General features: G+C 44.3%; 1 protein-coding gene across 6 annotated transcripts in view; it reads left to right on the top strand.

Moving 5' to 3' along the window:
• DACH1 (dachshund family transcription factor 1) overlaps positions 1-12,523 on the top strand; it is a 572,648-nt gene that overhangs the window by 256,519 nt on the left and 303,606 nt on the right. For all 6 annotated transcript variants that reach the window (XM_085621996.1, XM_085621993.1, XM_085621994.1 and 3 more), the window contains exon 3: positions 4,393-4,554. In XM_085621996.1, the coding sequence (XP_085478122.1) occupies positions 4,393-4,554 (162 nt within the window). The remainder of the gene's footprint in view (positions 1-4,392; positions 4,555-12,523) is intronic.

The raw sequence follows: 12,523 nt of genomic DNA, 5'->3' as shown, positions 1-12,523 counted from the left end.
GGTGGGACAAAGCATTGAGATCTTCCTTCTGTCAGTTTCACTTCATTGATGTACATGACCGCTATAGACAAGAAAAGTGAGACAAAGGAGTGTCTTTACATTTATTGGCACTGTTTTGCAAATCATTTGCTTCTAGTTCAACAGGTTTGATAATGACATTGACAAGTGACTTTGTCGAGCAAGTTCATAAATGTAAACTGGCTGCCTCAGTATGGGTCTTAGTTGGTCAATACCTCCATCAAGTTAACACTGTGACCCGCTCACAAAATGTGTATACCCACATTCTGTTTGCATCTGTATGGTAGACAGTATTGCACGTAAGAGGACATCAATCATTGCTGCCTAGAGTGAGAGGAAATACTAGTTTTGTATGAGATGCTCCAGTCTTGGGCCTTTGGAAAAGCAAATGTACTAAAGGCCACCCAGCACAAAAAAATACATTTTGAAATAAGTAGTGACATCTAGGTAAATTGAAGAACACATATAAATACGTATATCTAAGCTAATGTAAAACACGTTTAGAAGGGGTTTGCACCAAACTATATACGTTATTAGACATTTTTAATGTTACTATTAATCATTTTAAAATCTATTTTGTGGTAAGATCTAGAACACGGTTACTCATAGTACGGCCCGCGGGCCGCCAGCGGCCCGGCAAGCCTTCCTTGGCGGCCCGCGGACCTTGCAGACATCACACCTGTGTTTAAAAAAAATATATTAAATAGTGTTAGCAAACACTGCCGGTTGCAGCAGCCCGGACTCTGAGACTCTGCTCTGTGGGGGCCGGGGGATTCCAGTGATTGTCAAAGTGGAGATGCAGGGGCCTAAGAGGTGAAATACAACAAAGCTTTATTAACATGTAAATGGTCTTTTAAAGACCTGTGAAGTACTAAGGTGCGGCTGTGTGTGCGCGCTGGGAAGCTGTCTCAGTGCGGCTGTGTGTGCGTGCTGGGAAGCTGTCTCACACACAGGGTGAGATGACAGAGGGTGACGGAGGGAGGGAGAGGGAGACAGAAGAAGAGGGAGGGAGACAGAGGTTGACAGAGGGTGACAGACAGAGGGCGACAGAGAGGCGCAGTCTGGGGGAGACAGAGGGATGGAGACAGAGGGAGGGAGGCAGAGGGAGGGAGAGGAAGGGAGACAGAGAGAGAGAGGGAGGCATAGAGGGAGGGGGAGGGAGACAGAGGGAGGGAGACGGAGGGTGACAAAGGGAGGGAGAGGGTGACAGAGGGAGGGAGGGAGAGGGAGACAGAGGGAGAGGGAGACAGAGGGAGAGGGAGACAGAGGGAGAGAGACAGAGGCAGAGAGACAGAGGGAGAGAGACAGAGGGAGAGAGACGGGGAGAGAGACGGGGAGAGAGACGGGGAGAGAGAGGGAGGGAGACAGACGGAGGGAGGGAGATGGAGGGAGACGGAGGGAGGGAGATGGGGGAGACGGAGGGAGGGAGAGGGAGGGAGGGAGGGAGAGAGACAGAGGGAGGGAGGGAGACAGACAGAGACAGAGGGAGAGGGAGGGAGACAGGGAGGGAGACGGAGGATGACAGAGGGAGGGAGGGAGGGAGACAGAGGGAGGGAGAGGGAGACAGGGAGGGAGACGGAGGGAGGGAGACGGAGGGAGGGAGACGGAGGGAGGGAGATGGAGACAGGGAGGGAGACGGAGACAGGGAAGTAGACGGAGACAGGGAGGGAGACAGGGAGGGAGACGGAGACAGGGAGGGAGACGGAGGGAGGGAGATGGAGGGAGAGGGAGGGAGACGCAGGGAGGGGGAGGGAGAGAGACGGAGAGGGAGGGAGGGAGAGGGAGGGAGGGAGAGACAGAAGGAGGGAGAGACAGAGGGGGAGGGAGAGACAGAGGGGGAGGGGGAGACAGACGAAGAAGGGGGAGACACGGAGGGAGGGATGAGGGAGACACGGAGGGAGGGAGGGAGGAGGGAGACGGAGGGAGGGAGGAGGGAGAGAGGAGGGAGGGAGAGAGGAGGGAGGGAGATGGAGGGAGGGAGGAGGGAGGGAGGGAGGGAGACGGAGGGAGGGAGGAGGGAGATGGAGGGAGGGAGGGAGGGAGACGGAGGGAGGAGGGAGGGAGGGAGGGGGAGGGAGAGGGAGGGAGAGGGAGGGAGAGAGGGAGGGAGAGGGAGGGAGGGAGAGGGAGAGAGAGACAGAGGGAGGAAGAGACAGAGGGGGAGGGGGAGGGGGAGACAGATGGGGAGGGGGAGACAGAGGGGGAGGGGGAGACAGTGGGGGAGACACGGAGGGAGACATGGAGGGAGGGAGGAGGGAGACGGAGGGAGGGAGGAGGGAGACAGGAGGGAGGGAGACGGAGGGAGGGAAGAGGGAGGGAGGGAGACCGAGGGAGGGAGGGAGGGAGACGGAGGGAGGGAGGGAGAAGGGAGGGAGACAGAGGGAGGGAGACGGAGGGAGGAGGAGGGAGGGAGATGGAGGGAGGGAGACGGAGGGAGGGAGGAGGGAGACGGAGGGAGGGAGGAGGGAGATGGAAGGAGGGAGGATGGAGAGGGAGGAGGGAGGAGGGAGACGGAAGGAGGGAGGAGGGAGACAGAGGGAGGGAGACAAGGAGAGAGGGAGGGGGAGGGAGGGGGAGAGAGACAGGGAGAGAGGGAGGGGGAGGGAGGGAGGGGGAGAGAGAGAGAGAGAGAGAGAGAGAGAGAGAGAGATGTGTGTATGCCGGGTCTGGTGGCTCAGTGGACGAAGGCGTCTGCTGCAGGGACCTGTATTCAACCTCATGGTCACAATTTGTTTTTGCTTTAACCCCGCCCCTCCCCCTCTGACCCCGCCCCCACTGGTGCGGCCCTCGGCCACAAACCACACTGTAAATTTGGCCCCCGAGAGAAAGTTTGTGAGTGCCCATGATCTAGAATATAATTACAAGCCATACTATATATAAAATACATAGGGAAATAAAATCAGTGGCCCGAACGTGCAACACAATTTTAAGTACACCCAAAGCCTCTTTGGGAAGTTCAAGCCCGCTGATGCACTTTTTCTATAAATTAATTATAAACGTGTTTCTAATGTGGAAGGTATATTTTATATTTCATCTGAGGATTTGGTTTTTCAAAATGATTTACATTTTATTAGAATATCTACATTTAATTACTGTTAGTGCTAGAATTAACCATGTTGCTGGAGAACATTTAAAATAACACTGGCATTCACTGAGGAGGGTGCAATTAATGTGATAGTAATGTTTTCACTTAACTGACCCAAGATATGGAATTCATCCTTTAAGCCTCAAACCAAACTTGATTTAATGCTTTGCTTTTTTGTTGAACAAATGCTGAAGCTGTGTTGAGTTGTGGGCCCAAGGCCCACATGCTACTGAAATGAATGTACACAGACACAGGGAGTATGTTTGTTTAACTGGCCATGAGCATGTGCACTCAGGCCCTTTTATTAGCAGGTCCACGTCACTCGTGATGCCTGTGTTGGATGGGTTTGGGGTGTGAGTGTGGCCAGCCCTCACGTGATTGGCTGGTGAAGCGGGTGCCTGCTGAGACACTAGAACGTTTCCAGCAGGACCCTACAAAGTTGTATCAAGTGCTCTTGTAGGTAATTTGCCTTTTCAGTATCATTTGCAGGTTCGGACAGGGAAACTGGAAGTTACTTTTCCTCTATAGCGTCTGACACATTGAAGAACCAACTGGAATAAGAGATTGAAATGCTATATAAATGTAAAACATGGCTCAAATAAGTCTTATAAGTCACTGTTCTGGCATCATAAAGTGTATGACATGCTTTTATTACTTATGTTTACTTCATAAAATGTGGGTGCACTATATAAGACAACCTCGTTCATAGGTTTTGATATATATGAAACACTCCCTTTCACATAATTCTATAACGCAGCTGGTGAATTTATTGTAAAATGTAAACCTCTCACCCTATGGCCTCATACTTTTTTGATCACCAAATCAACTTGTTGCCACAATAGCACTGCTTTGCTCTGCACGGGATAAATTAAGGTACCAAGTGGTAAGATATCTAAGTAGTTTACGCACCTGCTGCAGAGAACATTTTTGCAACTAACAAAGAACATGGTTCATGACAAGCTGGTCCTATTTTCCTTCATCAACGGATAAGAAACTGAATGCTGCAGTGGTGGGTGAGGATGGCATGTTTCTTTATAGCGCTAATGGATGCGAAGAAAATTCTGGAAGGATGCACTCTAGAACATGTGCTCACATCTCGTTCAATTTTTTTTTACAATGTTGTAACTATGAAACGGATTAGTTTTAAAAGTAATATGGAAGACGGTCATTGTAACACCATTTATGGCAGCTTCTTACGAGGAGCAAATCCTCCTTCTTGAGTCCTTTCGTGATTAATTGAGTCAGACTGTACTTTCTGTTAAATTCAGTTTTACTTCTGTCTTTCACAGGCTTGACAGCAGCAGCTGCGGCGGCGGCAGCTGCCACTAATGCGGCCATAGCCGAAGCAATGAAGGTGAAAAAAATCAAATTAGAAGCTATGACCAGCTATCATGGCAGTAATAACCAGCATGGCACGGATTCAGAGAACGGGGACTTAAATTCAAGTGTCGGTAAGTTCTACTGATACAAACTGTCAGACTTGGCGAATTTCCGTTTTTATTTTTATCAGACAATTTCACTCATCTCATATGGTAATACTGCGCCATTATGCGGTAACCTGAAGGAGGCCTTCCGGTTTGGCATCCTAAACGCTAGGTGTAAGCTGAACCTTTTGACCAATGAGGAAAGAGTATCACTTTCCTTGCATATCATTCCTTTCTCGCAGGCTATAGCTCATATTTTCTCGGACAGGGAGCTGCTCATTGTCAAGAATGTTTATTGCGCACGTGGCAGGTGTAGTGTCAGATAAGAGTCTGAGGAGCACATTATTGTAAGGTGCCCTTGAAAATGCGGTGTTACCGAAATCGCCAGCCCAAACACATAAAAGTCCCTGCCGTTCTCATTGTGTTTGTTTATTTAGTAAGTAGTTATATAAAGCGATTCTCATATCTCTTGACTTTAGAGGCATATTTTTTCGGTTTTACATAAATCTTGTTAGCTCGTGTGAGTAAATATTACAATACTTCGGAATGTGATGTTGAAAACCCATGTATGAGCTTATTGGTACTACTTGGTTTACAGTTTTTTTCATTTAAAACAGGTCGAAGATTAGCCCACAGAGTTTATTAATGAGAGTATTACTTATTTGTATAGTTTGAGATGTATAAAATCATTCTCTGTGCACTCGTTTCAAGAGGAAATAAATCGAAATAACAGCAGAGGCACGAAACAACATAATTACAGATGGGGACATTTACTTATCTAAAATCGGGACAGTGTCTTAAATGGAGGCTTGCAACAATGGGCCTCAGGAATGCGCCACATTGACTACTGTTTTTTGTACTTATACATTATACAAAACCTTTGCTTCCTCAGTTCAGAAAGTTTTACACCCAGTCAGCATGTAATGAAGAGTTCATAGTTCAGATATAGAGCCCACATGTATCCGGCAAACATGGTTCTATCAAAAGCCAAATAGAGCTGATAGGTGGCATTAGATAGAATAAAGTGTCTTACTGAGAGATGGTGGTGTGAAACAGTGAGGCCAAAGTCATGTCACATTTTTTAATTATATTTATGTATTACTCAGTGGTGGCTGCCACTGGGTATTTATAGTTATGTCTATATTTCCAGAGGAAAAGCATTTTTTGGTTTGCTTATAACTGGTTTTTGCTTATAACTTTGCCACTGATTGAAAAATCTTTACAAACCTTTTTTCTAAAGAAGTCTCATCCTCCTAAACTCCTTCCTGGAAAGTTTTGGTCTAATCCATCAATGGGGGGTCCAAGAAAAAAGGGTTTTGGGGTCTCAAAACATGTTTCCCCCATTCGCTTTCCCTAAGACAATTGAACAGTGTTGCTGCAAAAACTGCTGAATGGAATTACACCAAATATTGCAGAAAGCAAATCTTGGTGCAGAAAGCAAGTATTTTTGTGATTTGGTAGTAGTTTTGATTTACTGCCACCACATCAACAAAGATGGGGCGGCAGCCATTTTAGGTCTCAAGAACTAAGTTCCCTGTCCTCCCCAAAAATATTTAAAAAACATATAGGGACAGGGTAGGAATACCCTTTCATCCAAGGCCTGGTGGGTGGGGTTAGAGGGACCTCCGGGAACCAAAAATTATTTTTCTTTAATTTTACTGTGGACAAAATATTAAATAAAGGGGACAGGGCATGCAGCTCCCCTCCCAAGACACTTAGAGGCCCAGTGGACCCCATCAATCAATTAATCAAAACGTACTTATAAAGCACGGCTTCTCACCCCTAAGGGTATCTATCCCCCAGGGGCTGATAGTAAATGAAAGGGAGGGGGGTTCACTGACCCCTTCCTCAAACCTCCTTGAGGCCCCTGTACCCGATCCAATGGGGCAGATATATATAGTTAATGGGGAGGGGGCAGGCAACCCCCCTTCCTGAGTCTCCTTCAGGCCCCGGCGACCAAATCCCAGAACAAATAATTGAGGAAAGGGGAGGGGATGACCATCTCCGTTGTCAGGTTCCCTGACGGTGTGGGGCACCATGGTTTTCCTGCCCGCAAGAGTAGTCTCCTCATGCCGGGTGGGAGCACATAAGTAAGAAACGTACAATTGCTACTGCCCGGCAGGAGCAAAAGAAAAGCTTCTCCTGTGGGGTGGAGCAATGCTGGCGCCTGTTAGCACCCTGGATGGGTGTAGGAATGGGAGGTGGCGGGACTGCAGGGGCCATGGGCCTCCCCCACTGATACCAGTATGGGCCAGACATGCTATGTGGTCCTCTGCTTGGGCACCAAAGCACCTCAGAATTCAAAATAAAAAAATTGTGTGCTCCTTTGCAGCCCTGTGAAAGTGTACTCTTTCAAGGAGCTAGTGGAGCTGCAGTTGCCCTCGGGCTCCCCCACAACCCCATCATAATAAATGTGTGGGGTACCCCGGTGGGTTAATTACGATTTTTTTAAAAAATGCAATAAACTATTGCTGACTCCTGGCAAGGCCCTGTGAATGGGACCACTTGCAGTGAGCCAGCAGGGTCTCAGGGGCTTTGAGACTCCCCCATCGCTCCCAAAGAAAATTAAAAATGTGGATATCCAGAGTGAGCGCGTGGACACCCAAAAAAGGAATGAAAAGCACATTAATGCTGCTCATTTAATATTCACTGCTCCGAGGAAGGAGCGTGCCATAATGTCTTGGGTGGGCTTTTGTAGATACTGGTGGTGCCCCTCACCACCAAGCATTTTTGTTATATTGTGGGGGGCTGCTGGAAGTGCAGCAGCATCCAGCAACATAAAAAAAAACTAGGTCTCCAGGGTCATTAAATCCATGACCCCAGGAGAGCCATATTTTTTAAATCACTTCTATCTAGAGCACTGTGCTCTTCAGCTAGAGTGAAGAGCCACATTGTAGTTGTTTTCATGGCTGCATTTTGTAGGCTGAAAAATTGTAAAAGAAAGAATCAAAGATACTTTAATTTTTTTAATGAAACTTTATTTTTTTTATGACAATCATTGCACTAATGTATGAATTAATAAAATTTACATTTGATCATAAATATTGGTGATTTTTTGATAAAGACAATAAGTCTGCATTATATATGTTGCTATGCTGAAGCGTTTACTTTGATTCTATGATGATAAATGATTGTCATGATCATGGGTGGGCAAGGCAGAACTGATAGAACAGATTGCTTCTCTTTTCACTAAGTATTATTTGGCATATATCATTTAATGCACCATCCAAGTTAGAATCATTACTACTGTAATGAATTTTTGTTCTACCATTTTAAATGCAGCTGAAAAATACAGTTGCCACTGAGCTTCATTGTTTTGGCATTTCAAGATCATTCAAAGTTTGTGAAGTTGTTTGATTTGACTGTTTACTAATTAAGCAAGGCAGCTTTAGAGGGATTGTGTGTCTGCAGTGAGAGAGCCGATTGATTATATAATGTATACACATTTAATACATATGCATCCATAATTCTGAATTGCATATTTTTCTGTGCTTAATTCATAGAAAGTGCTGAATTGTGTGTCTTGTTACTATTACGCACATAAAAAGTCAACATTTTTAGAACGTGTCACATTGGCAAAATGTGTTGTCATGAATTAGCAATTGAGAAGTATTAGATGCGCCTAATCCAGTGCACCCAAGTGCAACACTACCCATGCTCAGTTCTGCACAGGCAGAAAAACCTTGCACAATCCATGTTATCTAGCCACAGAATATTGGCAAAGGACATTGTAGAAGAAAGAGGGTTATAAAATACAGGCCAGCTGAAAGTGAGGGGTTGATTTCTGGGATGAGAATGGTTGGGGAACAACCCCATATTTAATTTACGGAGTTGTAGGGTAAGAGGTTTCTCTACCAAAAGAATATTTTTAAACTCAAAAAACAAATAACAAAGTTGCATGGGCAAATGCACATTTGTGTTAGATTTATGCATGTAGATTTTTGTCCTAGCAGGAAACCAGCAAGTAGGAATTTGTTACATTTATTTTTGCAAGCAAATAGATAACTATTGTAGAAAGTCAGACATTTTCTCCAAAGCTGGGGTTCACTGAACAATTTCTAAATGCCTATATGCACACATTTTGTCCATATACATCGGGTTATTCTACTTCAGTGGCAGTCGACACAAACAAAAAGTGGTGAGGCGGGTGGAGGGGTGCAGGGGGGAGTGCAGGAGGAGGAGAGTGGGGGTTTAATAATAATAAAAAATAAGACTTACCTGAAGCTGCTGGCAGTCTCGCGCCTCAGTCTTCCTCTGCTTCCTGGTCTCAGCAGACACTGTGACAGCATCAGAGTCTCCCTGTGCAATGCCCGTGCTGCTCTCATGCTTTTACCAAGTATAAGAGCAGCACTGGGGTTGGCCTGAGCGGGCTGGTTTAACTCTCACTGAGGCACAGGGAGTCTGTGCTCTTTCTCCAGCCTGGCTGTGCAATACAGCTGGGCTGTAGAAACCCAACTGCGCATGTCTGTTTGCCCGGCCTAAGGCGGCCAACCGAACCGACATGCGCACCTACAAGTGCACATACCACTCCATTCCTCCTCCCTCCCATGGCCTGACCTCGTCCCTCCTTACACACGCTGGCTCAGCCAGCAGCTGAAAAATAAAACAATAATAAAGTATTCTTTTATTTTTCATCTGCTGGCTCTGAGCCAGTGTGGCGACTCTCCGCCATTGCAGAGGAGCCACCGCTGTTCTACTTGTATTTGTAAATGATGATGCCAAGGTAATGAGGTATATGCTTTGGTGATATAAATTAACCTCATGTTACCCAGAAGTGATTCTGATGGTACCTGATCAAAGGGTGCTATGTTCAATCCAATGTGATATAATCTTATGCCACATGTGATTTTAAAGCACTAGCAGAATAATAAAAATGCATATTTTGAACTCAAACCAACATGTTTTATTGGCACTTAAAAAACAGAAAGCACAAACTATTTTCAGTATAACACCACAGGGTTCATATTATGGTTAAAAAGTTTAATCAACAGCAGTGGAAAAGTGATACACAAGCACGTTGCATATTAGAGGTTCCACCAAAAGTTTTGTTGGACAAATGCAAAAAAAAAAAAAAAGGAAACGTTTTGTTGGATTTTTCTTGAATACATAGGCTGATGTGGTAACACAATGTTTTAATATGATTCTAGATAATGTTATGGTCACCGATTGGATTATTGACTAATGCTTAACATCAGCATGGTGTTTTCGTCTAAAATATACATCAATGGATTGGCCTCGAGTACTAAATGCTTTCTTTTTTTTCTCTTTCCTGAAATGTTTCAACCTGTTGAGTTCCATTCAAGGAAGCTGTTTATGTTGGCAGGACTCCCCAGTAATGTGCTCACACCTGAAGAAATAGGTGGTGGACAGCAGCAGCTTGTAACCATTTTTAAATATCATTGAATCAATGCTCTACCTCAAACATTTTAAAAAAAAAGGCTTGGCAGGACAAATAGGACTGGCCTTAGCAAGCTAGTGCGATGGTTACATTTGTTTATTTCAAGCATATGCTACAAAATAAAATAAAAAAGTATGTCACGACTTAATGCCACCAAGTGCTAGCAATAAAAAATATACATGTAAAAAAATATGTGCTGATATGGTCATTTTACTAATTAAGTTTTATTTTTCTAACTATAAAGCATTTCAGGTGCACAAAGCATTTTCTTATCATTGTTTGTGAAAGAGCATAAATTAATTCACAACCTTAGCAAACACTGATATTTCAGGCAACTACAATATTGCAATGTCACATCAACACTTCAAACAATAAAAAAGAGAAAAAAATAGATCACCATCTAAATGGACATCCAAAGTGCAGGCCAGCTAAATAACCAGTATTTAAAATAAAAATAAAAATTGAATAATATGCAAATCACACTTTGAACCAGATTTATCACTGAAGGTACATCAACTGTTTTTAGGTAGATATGAATAGTGTGCAAAGGCTTTGTGTAGTTACCCAAAGTGAAGGGAGCCAGTGGGTGAAGTGGGATGATCCATTGCTCTATGCTGTGTGTTGAGATGGCTGACAGCAAAATATGAATGACAATTTAACAGTCCGATGGATGACGCCCCCTGACCAAAAGCACCTCATTGAGACAGATTTACCTGTCTTACCATACTATTGTTTTCCCCAAAAATGTATGCATAAAATTATTTTATGCATACATTTTTCACAAACACGACAGTATGGTGAGACAGTTACATCTGTCTCAAAGACCACACTTAAAACCATCCTTGGAAGATTGTGCTGGAGGGTGTCAGAGGGTTTAAAGGGTAGAGCGGGAGTTCCACTTTAACATACAGAACTCTGTAAAGAAAAGCACTCATCTGCCTCTGAAATATTTATTAAGCATTAATATCATTTTAACAGGCTGTGGTCAGTTTCTCAGACTGCTATTAATTGAAAACTTTAAGGTATCAAAATAACTTCTATGGAAGGAATCACAAAAACTGAGCGTGGTACATATTTACGTGAATGTGTAAACTTCCCAGATCTCAGATCTGACACCATCATCATAAACTGAAATGAGAGAAAATGGCGACAGGCACACAAACGCATAATTTGTTGTGCCCTCTGATTTCACATTTCAACCTTGAAGCAGCTTTCTTCGCAGTCAGAAGGGAAGAGCCATCCGTGCGGGGATCACACTTCAGGGAGCTGAGCAGCATGCATGTCCACGGTGCTTTCCTCACCCTCCACAATCAATCCTTTTCTCTTAGCCTAATATACACTCGCAGAGATGAGATGCCCATCTGCATGGTGATAAACAGGCTGCCTCCAGCATCTGAAGGTGACCTGTCAGCTCACATGGACAAATCTGCTGCTTACTGAAATGTACAAAATAAATCACAGAAGCAGGCAGGTGTTCATTCCCAGATTTAAATCACCACAGATTTATGATTTGAATTAATGCTTCATTTGGCCATAGGAATAGATGCCAAGACAAATGACACACGGTGGTCGGGGGGCCCCTCCACTGGAGCCGCCCCGGTATTGATTACTGGGACGTCTTTGCAATCTCTTGTTTATAACCAGGATTGTCTAGTGACAGGCTGGCTGATAAGAGCTCCATGGCGGATTAGAAGCTGAAAAATGATCTGGTCGAATGCTGTGGCAACAGTTGTGTGAATAAGAAATCCATGATACATATTTATATATAAAAAAACACCCACATGCGCAATTCAAGACAACCGCCGCGCGAGAGGCGGATCTTGCAAATCGGATAATATTCAACGCAAGTTTTGGATCAGTATTTTCCATTTACATCAAATGCGATGAATATTCATGTCCATATAGGCCACCTTTTCCATTATTGCAGCATGCGCCGTGTTGGGCGGTTGACGCCATTAGGCAATCAGAGGAGAGGAAAGGACGCCTCCCACGTAAATGTTTGAAATTAATCCCATGTGCTTCCCGGCCTGGACTCTAATTCACAAAGGCGCAGGAAAAGTATCAGAAAATTGTGCTTCCTTCAAATGTTATATGATGAAAACACTGCATAAACAATTTAAGGAATCCTCCAAGGATTGTGAGGGACCTTTGCCACTGGCTAATATCTGACTCATGGAACTGTAAACAGCTATCAACAATAGTAAATTGCCTGCTTAGTAGGAAATGAGTTCATATCTATTCAAAATGTGATCTCCGAGCAGATGTTCTAAGAAAATCTCATTGTTTAAGCTGTATTCATACAAAATATGTTCTATTTGTTTTCAAGGAAGTGAAGCAATTAAAAGGACTTTGGTGTTCTGCATTTCTAAACACAGTTAGGAAACGCAGGATTGCATTTTTACGCCGCACTGGAATAATAGGATCATAAAACAACACGAGCTATGTCGAAAGTTATGCAGTGGTTTTGACATTTTCAGCTTCCTTTGTGTCGCGCATGAACAAGGCAGCGGTTTATATCATTTCAAGAAACTTGACAGGCTTAGATTTACAGTTTGCAACTGTTGCTTACATGCCAAATGCCTCTCTCTGATTCTTACC

Source organism: Triturus cristatus, chromosome 8 (assembly GCF_964204655.1).
Source record: "Triturus cristatus chromosome 8, aTriCri1.1, whole genome shotgun sequence".
In the NCBI taxonomy this organism is placed as follows: Eukaryota; Metazoa; Chordata; class Amphibia; order Caudata; family Salamandridae; genus Triturus; species Triturus cristatus.
The sequence above is the reverse complement of the archived record's forward strand: the minus strand, read 5'-3'. Positions and strand labels throughout refer to the sequence as shown.